The sequence below is a fragment of the Ranitomeya variabilis genome, chromosome 3, assembly GCF_051348905.1.
Source record: "Ranitomeya variabilis isolate aRanVar5 chromosome 3, aRanVar5.hap1, whole genome shotgun sequence".
Classification (NCBI taxonomy): domain Eukaryota; kingdom Metazoa; phylum Chordata; class Amphibia; order Anura; family Dendrobatidae; genus Ranitomeya; species Ranitomeya variabilis.
In genome coordinates this window covers 73,339,978-73,358,223 of record NC_135234.1, presented here as the reverse complement: position 1 = coordinate 73,358,223, position 18,246 = coordinate 73,339,978, and the positions used below count along the sequence as shown (strand labels likewise).

General features: G+C 41.4%; 1 protein-coding gene across 6 annotated transcripts in view; it reads right to left on the bottom strand.

The window, feature by feature from the left end:
• Positions 1-18,246, bottom strand: part of GLRA2 (glycine receptor alpha 2) — a 270,603-nt gene that overhangs the window by 193,575 nt on the left and 58,782 nt on the right. For all 6 annotated transcript variants that reach the window (XM_077294157.1, XM_077294163.1, XM_077294162.1 and 3 more), the window contains one exon: positions 10,568-10,791. In XM_077294157.1, coding sequence (XP_077150272.1) covers positions 10,568-10,791 — 224 coding nt within the window. The remainder of the gene's footprint in view (positions 1-10,567; positions 10,792-18,246) is intronic.

Here is an 18,246-nt window from a genome sequence, read left to right as displayed (position 1 = left end):
AACCCTTCCACTTGACCAGATACTGAAGTTTCCACCTTGAAAGACGAGAATCCAAAATCTTCTCCACCACATACTCCAGCTCCCCCCCATCCAACACCGGAGCAGGAGGGTCAACGGAGGGAACCACGGGCACCACATATCTCCGCAACAAAGATCTATGGAACACATTATGAATGGAAAATGAAGCTGGAAGGGCCAAACGAAAAGACACCGGATTGATAATTTCCGAAATCCTATAAGGACCAATAAAACGAGGTTTGAACTTAGGGGAAGAAACCTTCATAGGAACATGACGAGAAGACAACCAGACCAAATCCCCAACCCGAAGCCGGGGACCAACGCACCGACGGCGGTTAGCAGAACGTTGAGCCCTTTCCTGAGACAATGTCAAATTGTCCACCACATGAGTCCAAATCCGCTGCAACCTGTCCACCACAGAATCTACCCCAGGACAGTCCGAAGGCTCAACCTGCCCTGAAGAAAAGCGAGGATGAAAACCAAAATTACAAAAAAAAGGCGAAACCAAGGTAGCAGAACTAGCCCGATTATTAAGGGCAAACTCGGCCAACGGCAAGAAGGTAACCCAATCATCCTGATAAGCCGACACAAAGCATCTCAAATAGGTTTCCAAGGTCTGATTGGTTCGCTCCGTCTGTCCATTTGTCTGAGGGTGAAACGCCGAAGAAAAAGAAAAATTAATGCCCATTCTACCACAAAAGGACCGCCAAAACCTAGAAACAAACTGGGTACCTCTGTCAGACACAATATTCTCCGGAATACCATGCAAACGAACCACATGCTGGAAAAACAAAGGAACCAAATCAGAGGAGGAAGGCAACTTAGGCAAAGGTACCAAATGAACCATTTTAGAAAACTGGTCACAAACCACCCAGATGACAGACATCTTCTGAGAAACAGGAAGATCAGAAATAAAATCCATGGAAATATGCGTCCAGGGCCTCTCAGGGATAGGCAAGGGCAAAAGCAACCCACTAGCACGAGAACAGCAGGGCTTAGCCCGAGCACAGATCCCACAGGACTGCACGAAGGAACGCACATCCCGTGACAAAGAAGGCCACCAAAAGGACCTGGCAACCAAATCTCTGGTACCAAAGATCCCAGGACGACCAGCCAACACTGAACAATGAATCTCAGAAATCACCTTACTAGTCCATCTATCAGGAACAAACAATTTCCCCACAGGACAGCGGTCGGGTCTATCAGCCTGAAACTCCCGAAGCACCCGCCGTAAATCAGGGGAGATAGCAGAAAGAATCACCCCCTCCTTGAGAATACCAGCCGGCTCACGGACTCCAGGAGAATCAGGCAAAAAACTCCTAGACAGGGCATCAGCCTTCACATTCTTAGATCCTGGATGATACGAGACCACAAAATCAAAACGGGAGAAAAACAAAGACCACCGAGCCTGTCTAGGATTCAACCGCTTGGCCGATTCAAGGTAAATCAGATTCTTATGATCGGTCAAGACCACAACACGATGCTTGGCTCCCTCAAGCCAATGTCGCCACTCCTCGAATGCCCACTTCATAGCCAACAACTCCCGATTGCCGACATCATAATTACGCTCAGCAGGCGAAAACTTTCTAGAGAAGAAAGCACACGGTTTCAACACAGAGCCATCAGAACTTCTCTGAGACAGAACCGCTCCTGCCCCAATCTCAGAAGCGTCAACCTCAACCTGGAAAGGGAGAGAGACATCTGGCTGACGCAACACAGGGGCAGAAGTAAAACGACGCTTAAGCTCCTGAAAGGCCTCCACAGCCGCAGAGGACCAATTCACCACATCTGCACCTTTCTTGGTCAAATCGGTCAGAGGTTTAACCACAGTAGAAAAATTAGCAATGAAGCGGCGATAAAAATTAGCAAAGCCCAAAAACTTCTGAAGGCTCTTCACAGATGTGGGCTGCGTCCAATCATAAATAGCCTGGACCTTTACAGGGTCCATTTCAATAGCCGAGGGAGAAAAAATGAACCCCAGAAAAGAAACCTTCTGAACTCCAAAAAGGCACTTAGACCCCTTCACAAACAGTGCATTAGCACGAAGAATCTGAAATACCATCCTGACCTGCTTCACATGAGACTCCCAATCATCGGAAAAAAACAAAATATCGTCCAAATATACAATCATAAATTTATCCAGATACTCCCGAAAAATATCATGCATGAAGGACTGAAACACAGATGGAGCATTAGAGAGCCCGAAAGGCATCACAAGATATTCAAAATGGCCTTCGGGCGTATTAAATGCTGTTTTCCATTCATCACCCTGTTTGATGCGGACCAGATTATACGCCCCTCGAAGGTCAATCTTGGTAAACCAGCTAGCCCCTTTAATCCGAGCAAACAAATCAGAGAGCAAAGGCAAAGGGTACTGGAATTTGACCGTGATCTTATTGAGAAGGCGATAATCTATACAGGGCCTCAAGGAGCCATCCTTCTTGGCAACAAAAAAGAATCCCGCTCCCAACGGTGACGAAGACGGGCGAATATGCCCCTTCTCCAAGGACTCCTTTACATAAGTCCGCATAGCGGCATGCTCTGGCACAGACAGATTGAAAAGTCGACCCTTAGGGAACTTACAGCCAGGAATCAAATTAATAGCGCAATCACAGTCCCTATGAGGAGGCAGAGGACTGGATTTAGGCTCCTCAAATATATCCTGGAAATCCGACAAAAACTCAGGAACTTCAGAAGAAGGGGACGAGGAAATTGACATCAGAGGAATGTCACTATGTATCCCCTGACAACCCCAACTAGTCACAGACATAGATTTCCAATCCAGTACTGGATTATGTACCTGTAACCATGGAAACCACAGCACAACCACATCATGCAAATTATGCAACACCAAAAAACGAATATTTTCCTGATGTGCTGGAGCCATGTTCATGTCTAACTGAGTCCAGTACTGAGGTTTATTCTTGGCCAATGGCGTAGCATCAATCCCCCTCAAGGGAATAGGACTCTGCATAGGCTCCAAGGAAAAACCACAGCGCTTGGCAAATTCTAGGTCCATTAAGTTCAGGGCAGCGCCAGAATCCACAAATGCTATTACAGAAAAAGACGACAATGAGCAAATCAGGGTAAAAGACAAGAGAAATTTAGGCTGTACAGTACTGATGGTAACCGAACTAGCAGCCCTCATAGTTCGCTTCGGGCAATCAGAGATAGCATGAGTAGCGTCACCACAGTAAAAACACAGCCCATTCTGACGTCGGAACTCCTGCCGTTCTGCTCTCGTCAAAACTCTATCACATTGCATAGGCTCAGAACTCTGCCCAGAGGACACCGCCATATGGTGCACAACCTTACGTTCACGTAGGCGCCGATCAATCTGAATGGCCAGAGACATTGATTCGTTCAAACCAGCAGGCGTGGGAAACCCCACCATAACATCTTTAAGAGCTTCAGAAAGACCCTTTCTGAAAATAGCCGCCAGGGCATCCTCATTCCATTTTGTAAGCACAGACCACTTTCTAAATTTCTGACAATATATCTCTGCCGCTTCCTGACCCTGACACAGAGCCAGCAACATTTTTTCTGCCTGATCCACAGAATTGGGTTCGTCATAAAGAAATCCAAGTGCTTGAAAAAATGAATCTACATTGAGCAATGCAGGATTCCCTGGCTCAAGGGAGAATGCCCAATCCTGCGGGTCACCACGCAGCAGAGAAATAACAATCTTCACCTGCTGAATGGGGTCACCAGAGGAATGGGGTCTCAGAGCAAAAAACAATCTGCAATTATTTTTAAAATTCAAAAACCTAGATCTATCCCCAGAAAACAAATCAGGGATAGGAATTCTAGGCTCAGAAACAGGAGTTTGAACAACATAGTCTTGGATACTCTGTACCCTTGCAGCGAGATGATCAACACGTGCAGACAGACCCTGAACCTCCATATCAGTACCAAGCTCCTGCACCATCCAAAAATCAAGGGGAAAAAAAAGGACGAAACAAGCAACAAGAAAAAAAAAACTATGACTCAGAACTTTCTCTTCCCTCTTTTGAGATGCATTTAACACTTTGTGGGCCAGCTGTACTGTTCTGACCTGGTGGTTACGGAGTGGTACTGAGATGACCTGGTGGGTAAAACCAATCATGGACAAGCTCAGAGGAGGTGGCAGCTCTACAGACAGTAATCACCTATATGACCTAGTGATTACGGAGCAGCACTGAAATTACCTAGTGGGTAAAACAAATATTGTACTAGCTCTGAGGAGGTGGTAACTTTACTGACCGCAATCCCTACTCCTAACACCAACACTAGAAATAGCCGTGGAGCGTTCCTATCTCTGCCTAGACGCCTCTTCACAGCCTAAGAACTAGCTACCCCTGAAGATGGAAACGGAAAACTATCTCGCCTCAGAGAAACCCCCAAAGGAAAGATAGCCCCCCACAAATATTGACGGTGAGTGAAGAGGGAAATGACAAACTCAGAAATGAAACTAGATTTAGCAAAGGAGGCCACTACTATCTAAATAGACAGAGAAAGAAAAGGCTACTGTGCGGTCAGTATAAAAACTAAATGTCCACGCAGAGTTTACAAAAATAACCTCCACACCGACTCACGGTGTGGAGGGGCAAATCTGCAACCCCAGAGCTTCCAACTAGCCGGAATATTTCATGATGACAAGCTGGACAAAAGAGGCATAACTTAAACTGAACAAAAGGTCATAGGCAGGGAAACACCCAAAAACTAGCAGAACTTATCTTAAGCTGAAATGGACTGGCCAACAGAGAACTTCCAGGAAAGGACTGAATCCACAGGAAGGAACATTGACAGCTGGCATCCACTACAGCCCAAAGCCCAGTTAAATAACAAGGCCAGGGAACTGATTAGTGAAAGCAGCTGCTAAGTACCACTTGAAACCACCAGAGGGAGCCCAAGAGCAGAACTCCCAAAAATACCATTTGCAACCACAGGATGGAGCCCAAGAACGGACCTGACAACAGTAGAGGCCTTGACCATATCACAGGAATCATGAAATCAGAGAATTATCAAGAGGTTTTAGAGCAAAATGTCCTACCCAGTGTAAGAAAGCTTGATTTGAGTCGAACATCATGGGTCCTCCAGCAAGACATTGACACAAAGCGCACATTTAAAAGTACACAGGAATAGTTGAAAAAGAAAAAATGGACTGTTAAATTGACCAGTGTAGCACCCGCAACTCTGCCTACAGTCCCTCTCTCCCTGCAGAGACACCAGCGTACTTACCACTTCCTCTTTCTTATAGGGGCTATGCACGTTCCTCTAAACTAAAGTGTCCCCAGCTAATAGCTTGCTATTACTTACTATTACTTACTATTTAAAGCGCCTCCGCCAGCATGGAGGTGCCTGTGCAATGTTATTAGTTTGTTCCTAACACTCTTGTCAGTTCTCAGGTTCAAGTACTTGTTTCCTAGCCTGCTGCACCCACCTGTGCTTTCTTTAATGACAGCCAAGTCTGCTACACCCGCCAGTGCTTTCCTCAAAGGCAGTTAAGCCACCTGCACCTGCCAGTGCTCACCTCAATGGCAGTCGAGCCAGCTGCACCCACTAGTGCTCACCTCAATGGCTGCTGAGCCAGCTGCACCCGTCAGTTGTTACCTCAACAGCAGCCGAGCCAGCTGCACCTGTCATTTCTCACTTCAATGGCAGCTGAGCCAGCTGCACATGCCAGTGCTCACCTCAATGGTAGCTGAGCCAGCTGCACCCACCAGTGCTCACCTCAACAGCTGCCGAGGCAGCTGCACCCGCCAGTGCTCATCTCTCCGTAAGACTGTCCTGTTTGCACCTGTGACTCTTGTCATCTTCTCTGCCTGCATCTATTGGACATTGCCCAGGACCATCCCAGCTACCCTTCCCTAGGGGTCAGCTGCCATCTACCCAAGGTCATTCCTGGAGTAGCACCTGGATCATGTCCCTTGTCTCTCCCCAGACCTCGGTGTCATTGGCTGCTGCATGTTCGTGGCCAGATTGGGTGAGGCTCCCATAAATCCATTCAAAAGTGGTACACAGTACCTCAATGTACTATAGGGTCTACTTTACCCATTCAAGAGGTGCACGTTCTATCCAAGGAGTCCCTATTGGAAAAATATTCAAGATCCAAAAACACAAAGGAACATCGTCTCATAAGCCGGTGAAAAAAAATCTCACATTTATTCTGCCTTATGTGGCAACGTTTTGATCCAATGTTCCTTTGTGGATTTGGATTTTGAGTGAGGCTCCTAGTCACGCCCCTCCAGGTCTTCCTTGGGCTGTGGCACAGTGGTTCCACCACCCAACCAGCAATGAGTCCAGACCTCAACCCATTGAAAATCTTTGGAGTGAGCTGAAATCTGCCACTGGAAAAAGAACCCTGCAAACATTCAAGAGCTTAAATAAATTGCAAAGGAAGAGTGGGAGAAAATAATAGCTGAGAAGTGCAAGAAGCTTATAGATGGCTGCAAGAAGGAGGCTGTTACCAATGCCAAACGGTGTGCAACCAAGTATTATTTATGGGTGCCTTTATTGCTGCACATGCTGTTTATTCTATTTCTTCTTTGAAATTACAACAGGTAAATTGAAAAACAATGTTTTATTGTTGCATTACTTTGAACCACTGATTAAAAAATCCTGAGGATATAACTTTTGCACATTTCCATTTATTTCTGAAGATATTGTACAGTCTATGAAAAAAATGAAGGGGTGCCAATAATGGTGACCAGCACTGTACATTATAGTTTTCACAGCTGGGAAGAGCAAACAACTGCTTGTCAACAACAGCAGTAATAGCATCTTAGGTCTCTTAAAGGGAACCTTTCAGCATGTTCTACATATATACTGTACATAGTGATGTGGATTTGCAGGCACACAATATATATTTTTTAAATATCCAAAGTGGCAGTTATAAGAAATCTAGTGTAGAAGCCATATGTAAATTAGGTTGGAAGTGCACTGTGGGTGTGTCAGTGCACTAGGAATAAGCAGTGCAAGTCCACTGACACTCCCCCAAGGCACTTCCAGCTTGAGTGCATACATTTGGCTTCTATTGTAGATTTATCAAGACTGTCACATCATATAGCTACATGTATATTTTTTTAATAGGGAAACAAACATTACACAGAAATAGAACTACTTCCATATGTAATAATATGTTGACAAGTTCCTTTAAAGGGAACCTGTCACTCCCCCCCCCCCAGGCGTTTTTAACTGAAAGAGCCACCTTGTGCAGGACTAATGCTGCATTCTGTCAAGGACGCTCTTTTAGTTCGAGTCCCTGCCACTGCTGAAATAATCGCTTTTATAATTTGTCCCTGATACCTTGAAATAGTCCTGGGGGCATGTCTTTTCCCCGGGACAGAAACGCCTCCCAGCCGTCACTCAGGGCTACTGCGCGCCGGGCTCTGCCTCCTCTGCCTTCATTAACGTCTCACACTGGGGCTCCTGGATTTACTGCTTTGTCAGTGACCACCGCGGTGCGTCCCTCGCTTGCCAGACGACCTTCCGTGGTCGGAGCAGCAGCCGCAACAGCGACCACTCTGAGGGAGTGAACATGCAGCAGTCGCCCATGTGTTCTGCTGCGGCCCCGGCGCCTGCGCAGTAAGTTTTTTTCGGGCATGCGCAGTTTGCGCTGCCCTTCAAACTTTTAGTGTGGGTTTAGTGAGGGTTTAGTGTGGATTACAGTTGGAGAATCATACTGTGATGAGTCACTATTCTTTGTTGGGGGGTTCAGGGAAGAGGGTACAATAGGGTCATCATAACATGCCTGTGGAGGGTATTGTAGAGGAACTCACTGTGGGGGTATCATACTGTGTTTGAGGGCATTTTTGTTTGCATCATACTTTATTATCTGTACTAGTCAAGGTTTTTTATCCTTTGCTATTACATAGGTAAGCTAGGCCATTGGGTCATATGTTTTTTACTGTTCTTACATAACATATTATTTCATTCCAATAGTTTATTCTAAGATCTACTAATTAAAATGTACTTTGTTTGTGGGAAAACCCCTTTAAGTTTATTTCTATATGAAAAGATTAATTTGAGGATAAGGAAAAACTTCCTGAATTGTAGACATTTTTTAAATAAATATCAAGGTTTTCCCTCGACTTTGTCCAAGCTTTTAATTTTGGCCTCTGTGTATTTGAGTTTGACATCCCTATGCTAGAACAAATGGTTGGTGGTGGATTCTCCCCATCATGGTGTGCATATGGGTACACTGATAAATATCCAAGTTTTGCCAGTATATTTAACAGCAACAACCACATATACAATATACCATACAAGAGACTGTACATGTCAAGCAAAGTCAACACAAACATGGCATATAATGCTTCCTGTGTAATAGGATTATTATTGTGATGTGTAATTAGAGTCTTTTGCCAGTTCAACTTTTCTTGCCGACTCTTCTTGTGCCTCTACCACTTTGATATAGCAATGGATGGGGAGGTGAAAGCTGTTGGATCCACACTGATTGGACACTGGTGGCACATCCTACCTATAGGCCACCTCTAGGTGATTCCAGCAGTTACTTAAGATATAATTATACCTAATATCAGTAAATTAGTGTCATGCTATTTCCATCGTTTCCATACAAATTAAATAAGGGTTGAACATACGCGACTGGTTTTCCTTATATGCATTGACGAGATATCTTTTAATTACAAAATGAAGTTTTATCTTTCTGAGCAGAAGACAATTCTGTATGAATATGTAAAACAATAAGAAATTCTCTAACTAAAAAAAAAAAATCCCAAACGGAATATACGTTTCTCTTCTGTTCAATCACTAATCAGCCAACACATATATCTTTACACAGATGTGCAGCCTGTCACACCATTACATGGAATAGAACGCTATCTCTTCCTCAAGTAACACCAAATGACATTTCACTGAGAAATAGAAGGCAGTCGGTGCCATTGTGAAATGAACTGGATAATGTACTTGACATTTTCCCAAGTTAGAAATTTTGAAAACTTATGCAAAACGGTGTTCAGAGCTGTATTTAAGAGCGACGTAACAAGCTGTCGAGCATTAGATACGCAACACTGACTTAAAATGTATTACTTACAACAGGAAAACAAATATTGCAATGACTTCAGAAAACTGTCGATGTAGAAAAGGAGAAAAAAAAGACTAAATAAGAAGAAAGAAGGAAAGGAAGAGAAAGAAAAAGAAAGAAAAAGAAGGAAAAATTATACATAGATTGTAGTTAAAGGATACATAGAAATAAAAAATAGACATATGATGATGTAGATAGAGAAAATATGATGAGAGTTGGATAGTTAAAGCAAAACTGTCAGCTGTGTTTGGCCGCTATCAGATGTGGCCACTACAGTTCTTTACTCTGCCCTCAACAGGGAGCGTGGAGCGTGATGCCGGGGAGCGATGAAGAAGCAGGAGGGGGCGTTTTAAGAAGATGAGAGGCGCCGGACCCGGACCTGCGACACCCATCGGACCAGACCGCACCGCACCGCCCTCCCGGGTGAGTATAATAAAACTTATTTTTCTTATCTTTCAGGTCGGACCCGGGGCTTATCTACTGCATTATAGAATTCTGTAGATAAGCCCTGAAAGGCAGTGGTCGCATCTTATATCAGCCAAAACTGCTGACAGGTTCCCTTTAACAGAAAATAAATTGCAAGACTGATTATATAGATAGATTGTAACAAAAAAAGAAAGAAATAAAGAAAGAAAATGAACGAAAGTAAGATGCAAGGAAGGAAGAAAAGAAAGAAAAAAAGAAGGGAAGGAAGAAAGCAGGAAGGAAGGAGGGAAGGAAGAAAGAAGGGAAGGAAGGCACGAAGAGGAAAAAAAAGAATGAATGAATGAATGAATGAATGAATGAATGAATGAAAAAAGACAAAATATTTAAAAAGATAGGCATTACAAAATATATGGAGAATTAGATAGACATGATTAAAGAGATAATAGAAAATAAATAGACAAAAATAGATAGATAGATAATAGATATATAGATAATAGACAGATAGATAATAGATAGATAGATAGATAGATAGATAGAGGATAGATAATAGATAGATCGATAATAGACAGATAGATAATAGATAGATAGTTAGATGATAGATAGATAGATAGATAGATAGAGGATAGATGAGATAGATAGATAGATAGATAGATAGATAGGTAGATGATAGGTAATAGATAGATAGAGGATAGATGATAAATGGATGACAGATAGATAATGGATAGATACATAATAGATAATAGATCGATAGGGAGATAGATATATAGATAGATGATAAATAAATAATGGATAGATAGATAATAGATAGATCGATAGAGATGATAGATAGATAGATAGATAGATAGATAGATAGATAGATAGATAGATAGATAGATAGATAGATGATAGGTAATAGATAGATAGAGGATAGATGATAAATGGATGACAGATAGATAATGGATAGATAGATAATAGATAATAGATCGATAGGGAGATAGATAGATATATAGATAGATGATAAATAGATAATGGATAGATAGATAATAGACAGATCGATAGAGATAGATAGATATATAGATAGATGATAGAAGTATCGATTTGTTCTGTCACTTTCCTTACCTTATACTGTACAATACATTTCCATTTTTAAAAATTCTCAGAAGCTTGTTGTCTGTTGTGACATCATGGAAGTTTGCGCCTTTTTCATTAGCAAAAAATAAATCGGGTTTCCAAATAGAATCCAACATCGAAGGATCCAAATCCAAGGAGTCATCGGGGTATTCACTATATGACAGTCTTGGGTCGTTCCATTGCTGTCTCAAAAAAATGTTCACTCGGTAGTCCTATAACAGTAGTGAGCTGGGAGTTATTATTTTAGAAGAACACAGTTATTGGTGCAGAAGTGACAACTTAGTGTTCCCTGCTAGAGGCCAACAATATATTACAATTCTATGCAGGTGCCTCTACAAGTCAAATACAGACAAGTAAAGCAAACTTACAGATACTCTTTCAGGAATACTATGTAAAAATATTATGGTCCACCAAACAAATGTAAGGGCTTTTCCAACATATGTCATATGACAACTTGCTGTCTGCACCACAGCATTTCAGAGAAAGCATGCTTGAAGTAAGTGACTGTGCATCTCAGATGACTGAGACAGGACCCTGGCGGCTTTCCCTTGTCCCACTCCCCTAGACTAATAGGTCTCTCCGTTGTCACAGACAGAGAAGATCTATCAGAGCAGAGTGAAGAGAAGACCTACCTCCAACAAGTCATCTGACATTCATAATCCCGGGCCGTGCAGATTTACACATTTTTCCACAAATTGTGACTTTTTGGGGTCTAATTTACAATTGGAGCTACTTAAATTACTATCTTTATCATTTATTTTTGGTTTTCCAATTTGTCAAAGAAAATATTGACTGATGTAAAATAAAAAATTAAAAAGGAGGTTAGCAATTTTGTCAGTAAGATTTCACATGCCGCTACTGCACATCATAGCTGGTAGTTCATTTTTAAACTCTTGCTGCCAATCTCATTTTATTTTATTTTATTTTTTAACTCTTGAGCAACCACTATAACACTTTCTCAACATGTACAGCGCAGGGGTTAAGGACATTTTTGCAAAAGTCCAGACATGTACATGTAGTGCCCTTAAGTTGATGTGTATGTACCTTTAAGATGTAGCAGAGTTAGCGGCTACCTCATTATGTTTGCACAATGTTCACGTTTCCTTTTGCAGATAATGTACCTTAAAATCCAGTACATAGAAGTGGGTTAAATATGCATAAAATGATGCACTTATCATGTTCTGCTACCAGGAGATTACTAAAGAGTTAATAAGTCAACCCTTTATGTACCTGCATTACTATACTGGAAAATACCTGTGCTTGCTGCATTGGAATTGAATCTGTGCTGACTCATCGTTTGTCTGGATTTACCTGTGTTTTGTATGTAACAATCGGACAATCGGGTGCATTACTTATCATCACACTACCAGGAAACAGCAGTGAATACAGTGCACCCTGGCGTCATGAGCTACTTTTCTTTTTCTGTTGTTCCTGCCATAGCGAGGTGGTAACATCCGCACACCACATGGTGCATGACCTATGGCAGAGGAGTGCATCACCGGCTCATTGAAGCTCAGAAACAGGTGACGATCAAAGCAGAGGGCGTCAGCTGTATATTATAGCTGACATCTTCCTACACCGGCTGTGGTCAGAGAAATCACAGAACGTGGCCATTTAAACCTTTACATGCCATGGTCAATACTGGCCATAGCATGTAGGTAGTTGTGAAAGGGAGGAGGCTTCCTCTTTCACTCCAGAAGTACCACAGCTATGTGATATTTGGGAGGCAATGGTTGCTATGGCAACATAAGGCAAACCAATGGCCTCTGGGTCAGCTACAGTGGCCTGTCAGGTCCTGTCACTGTAAAACCGACAGGACTAGTACTCTGGGTATTAAACTTGCAATCAGACAAGTGAAAAAAGTCCCATAGTGAGACTAAGTAAAAAAAAATACATATATATATATATATATATATATATATATATATATATATATATATATATATATATATAAATATATAATAAATATATATGTAACCACATATTTTCGTACCTGGCAGAAATATGCATTTGGGTAAAAATGCTAATCACACCCCTATGGGAACTCTGTGAAGGGTTTACCTTCCAAAATAGGGTAGTCTTTTGGGGTTTTCTGTTGTTCTGAAAACGTGGGTGCTCTGCAAGTAGTGCCCACAAACAATTCAAGCAAAATCTGCTCTCCAAAAGCCAAAAAGCATTTCTTTCTTTCTGAGACCTGCAGTTTGTTCAAACAGTGGTTTTTCCACATATTCTTTATTACATTTTGGAGAAAATGCATGTATACTCGTTGCTCGGGTTTTTCCTAGCATGCTCGGGTGGTCTCCGAGTATTTGTTAGTGCTCGGAGATTTAGTTTTTGTCGATGCAGCTGCATGATTTACATCTGTTAGCCGGGCTGAGTACATGTGGGGGTTGCCTGGTTGCTAGGAAATCCCCACATGTATTCAAGCTGTCTAGTAGCTGTAAATCATGCAGCAGGGTCAACAAAAACTAAATCTCCGAGCAGTCACAATCACTGGGAGACCACCTGAGCGTGCTGGGGAAAACCCAAGCAATGAGTATACTCGCTCATCACTAATAATAAATTATGAGGACTATTTTCTCCTATTACCCCTTGGAAAAGCCAAAATTGTGCTTCAAAAGTCAAAAAGCTCTTGTTCCCGTTCCAGCACTTTCGTGTGCCCAAACAGTGGTTTCCCACCACATATGAGACATTGGCACACTCATGAGAAATTACTTTACAAATTGTGTCATCATGTTCTCCTGCAACCACTTCTGAAAATGAAAAAATGAAAAAATTGAAGCTAAACATTCTAGTGAAAATTTTTTATTTTTGTATTCCAATGTTATTAAGTTTTGTGAGGAACCTATGGGTTCAAATAGTGATCTACACCCCTAAATGAATTCCTTGGGCATTTAGTTTTCAAAATGGTGTCAGTTGTCGGGGGAAGGGGGGAATTCTGCTTTTTTTGGCATTGCATGACCTCTGAAAAACTGACATGGCATCCACAATCTATTCCAGCCCAAATTGAGCTTCAAAAGTCAAATATTGTTCCTTCCCTTTTGAGAAGTATTGCTGCATTCATAATTGGATAGCAAATTGTGTGATCCTTTCCTGCTACCCTTTGTGAAAGTTAAACATTTGGAGCCAAATTAACATTTTTGTAGAAAAGATGAATTCCATAGGGGGTGTAGCTTCCAAAACTGGGGGCCCGTGTGGAGGTTTCTGGCACTTCAGGAGCTCTGAAAATATGGCATGGTGTCTACAATTTATTCTAACGAAATTTGAGCTTCAAAACTCAAATAGTGCACCTTCCATTATGTGCCCCACTGTGTGCATAAAGAGCTGATTTCGGCCACAAATTAGGCATCACCACATTTAGGATAAATTATGTAAGTCATTTTTGGGTTCAATTTCTCTCATTACAATTTGCCAAAAATGAAAAATTTGAGACTAAAGAAATATTTTAGTTAGAAAAAAGTAATTTCTATCTTTTTCCTTCAACTTTGCACTCATTTCGGTGAAGCACCTGAAGGGTTAACAAAATTCTTGAATGTAGTTTTGAATTTTTTTTGAGGTTGTAATTTTTAAAATGGTATCACTTTTGGAGATTTTATGACATTTAGGCCCCTCAAAGCCACTTCCAAATGGAATAAGTCTGTAAACAAAAATTGATTTTGTAAATTTTGTTTGAAAAAATGAAAAATTATTGCTAAATATTTAAATATTTTATCGTAATAAAAAAATGTAAAAGACATCCTGAAATAAAATATATGTATGGGAAACGTTATTTATGAATTATTTTGTGCGGTGTTGCGATCTGTTAACAATCCAAAGTTTGAAAATTGCTCCTTTTTTTCTCAAATTTCCAATATGTTCATAAAAAACACAATTAACCTAAAAGTCCAAAGGGTCATAAAGCAAATCTAGAATTCACTGAGATTGTAAGAAGAATCTCAGAGTTATAGCCACATACAGCAACACAGGTCAGAATGGAAAATTCTGTGTGGTCTAGACTGAAGTACTTTTCTGACATAGGTTATGCCACTAAATTGCAATCACTTTTGGGGAATTTTCCCACACAAACACGGGGAGAAGACACAAACTCCGTGCAGATGGGCAGATGATTTCCTTGGTGGGATTTGAACCCAGGACCCCAGCGCTGAAAAACTGCAGTGCGCTAACCACTGAGCTACCGTGCTAACCACTGAGCCACCGTGCTGTCCTTATCCTTAAAAAGGTATGAGAACAGAAAAAAGCCATCTTCGTTCATAAACAGCAACTATTTGGGTGTATTTGCCATTGCATGTATGTAAATATGTCTGACATATAATGCACGCATATGAACATGAGTGGTGCTGTTAATGTGGAAATCAAACTATTAAAAACTTGTCGCATTTGTAGACTGTGAGAATCATCTTTAGGTTTAATTATAGCATGGTAACGAAAATGAGGAATATTGCGGTGTCAGAAATGTAAGAGTCTTGGGGCAACTATATATATTATATAGTAGAAAACTCGTTCCTGCTCTTGTATTAATCTACATTTTTCTGCCGTAATTATAGATATAAAGGCAGCAGTGTGCATAGCATAATTTCCCATTTGTGTAGTGGACCATAACACTGAACATCAGATACTCAATGGTTACAGAAATGACTAAACACATTATTTTTGTATTAAAACCTGAAGAGTATCACATTGCGTTGGTAGCGTACAGAAACCCTGGTAATACTGAAGCAGCACTGGCGAATTCCACAAGACAACAGACGCTGTTAGCCTCCACCCCAGCAATGCACGATGAATAACCATAATTCATTTGCTATGAAGAAATGATGCATTGCAGTTATGGGAACAATGGTGTCGCAATGAGTTGATGGGTTTTTAAATGGCCTCCATATGCCATATGGTATGTAGATCAGTGACAAATAGATGCGGTTATCCCAGTAATGCCAAAACAGATCAATCAAATCACTGGATCCCTTTCCTGTTCCTAAGCTTGGAAAGTGCAGGCTTCATTGAACTCTGATACAGAGCGAGGATTTCTTATTGGCGGTGCGCTCTAATTTACTGTTGTGTCCATACGGAATTGCAGTCTTGTTGTGACTCGCTGTTTGGAAATGCAAATTATGTATTCAAATTTGCTGGAAATTGAGTTAATAGCTCTGAATTTTCTTAGGATTGCACAAACACATATGTATTCTTACTACCAGATGCATAAATTACTTTTCTGTGTGATAATTCAATTCTAGAAACTCTATATAAACAATGCTAGAACAGAGCAGGTACATGTGCAAAAATACGAAACATCTGCCCCGCAGCAGCGAGGAATGTACTTTATTCAGGAACACATCCAAATTCACACAGTCCATCTTTTCCCAGGACTGCCCAGCCTGAATTACTGCATTAAACGTGTTGACCGGTCTTAAACTCCAAGTCTGCAGTCGCTCTATGTGACTGCAGACTTGTGAATACTCACATCGCGAGCATTGCACACTCTGAGGATTCTCGGGAGAGGGCGATCATATGACCACAAGTATGGCATACTCTCGGCCACATTCTGACTAGATGAGCGCGGCCCCGCTTAATACAAGTCTATTGAGCATGGCTGGACACAGTCTAGTCGGAATGTGGCCGGGAATATGCCAATCACATACTTGCGATCACATGATCACCCGCCTCTGGCTCCAGAGAATTCTCACAGCACGAAGTGCGGGTGATGTGAGGAATCACAAGTACGCAGTCACACGGAGTGAATGCAGGCTTGTAGTTTAAGACCGGACAACTCCTTTAAGACTGGATACACAAGTTCTCGATATTGATGCTTTTTTTCTTTAATATATTGCATCTAAAAGCCGTTTGATGGTTAAAGGGAGTGTCTGGATTGTAATTTTTTTTTAGACAAAAGGCTTTGAATAGATTAAAAAAAAAATAAAAGAAGCAGCACTCATACTTGAAAACTGAGGTTAATATTGCTTCATTATTTTTCACCCAATCTGAGCCTTTTGTAAACCTATATTACTTGCCAGACAACTCATTTACAGGGAATCTGTCACCAGGTTATTTCCACCTAATCGGAGAGCAGCATAATGTAGGCACAGAGACCCTGATTACAGTGATGTGTCACTTACTGGGTTACTTGCTGCAGTTTTTATAAAATCACAGTTTTCTCTGCTGCAGATCTAGCAGTTGAATGCTAAGCATAACCCCGTAACCCCGCCCACACCACTGAATGATAATCTCCTGCTGATAAAACAGTGATTTTAAATCTGCTGCTAGGTAGTCCTCCATATTCATGACCTCTATATAACTCCGCCCCCACCACGGATTGTCCAAGCTGCCAAGCCAATCAGTGGTGTAGGTGTGGTTACGGGGTTATGTCGAGCTCAGCATTCAGAGAACTGCTAGATCTGCAGCAGAGAAAACTGTGATTTTACAAAAATGCTAAAAATACATGAGCCTGCATCAAGGTCAAAATGTTCACAGTTCCTGAGCCTGCATCAAGGTCATGGAGCCGACATATCTTCATACGTCGTATGTCAGTATGGGATTAAAGAGCTTTACCTCATGACTCATGATATAGAATCAAACCAAAATCTTCATTTGTATACTGCTGTTTCATTATAATAATTAGTGATGAGCAAATATACTCGTTACTCGAGATTTCTCAAGCATGCTCAGGTGTCCTCCGAGTATTTTTTAGTGCTCGGAGATTTAGTTTTCTTTGCCGCAGCTGAATGATTTACAGCTATTAGCCAGGCTGAGTACATGTGGGGGTTGCCTGGTTGCTAGGGAATCCCCACATGTAATCAAGCTGTCTAGTAGCTGTAAATAATTCAGCTGCGGCGAAGAAAACTAAATCTCCGAGCACTAAAAAATACTCGGAGGACACCTGAGCGTGCTCAAGAAATCTCGAGTAACGAGTATATTCGCTCATCATCACTGATAATAATGCATCTTAATGGATAAAGGGTGTTACAAAGGTATTAGCCATAATCTAATTTTGATTGTTCTTATTGAGTGGTAAGGACTTGTATCTGGATACTCCATAAGGTGGATTAACCTAAAAACTATCCTCCTATCCTAATCCATAATGGGAACCTGTCAGGTTGTAAATACTGTATAATTAATAGACTTCATATGACAGATCAGGAGGAGCTGAGCAGATTGATAAATAGGCTAGTTGGAAAAGATTTGATGGCGACCACTGATCCTTATGTTATTCTATGGGGCATTGCACATGTCCAATTTTTTCCTCAGACTGAGTCAGTCCGAGGAAAAAAATCGCAGCTGCATGATTTGCCTCCAAAAATTTGATGGCACTTCCCCATTCACCTATATTGGTCCGCGAACTGACATTATAGAGGAAGTCAAGAACCTTTTTTTCTTCTCTCCACCTCCGAGAAAATTAGATCACACTCTGATCAAACTCCGATCAGCATGTGATTAGTATAATCAAACCGATTTTCTCGGATGTGGAGAAAACAGTCGTGGACCTTAGCCTAATTGGTATTTTACTCACTGAAAACCCTGTTCTTCCTGGGCGGTCCTAATAAGTGGTTGACAGCTATTGGCTAAATGTTTAAAAATGACTGATTAGTACTGTCCCCATGGCTCCTAAGCCCAAAATGAGCAATGATGTCAATGGTTCAAATACAAGTTACACGAAATCTTTTCCTACAAAACTATCT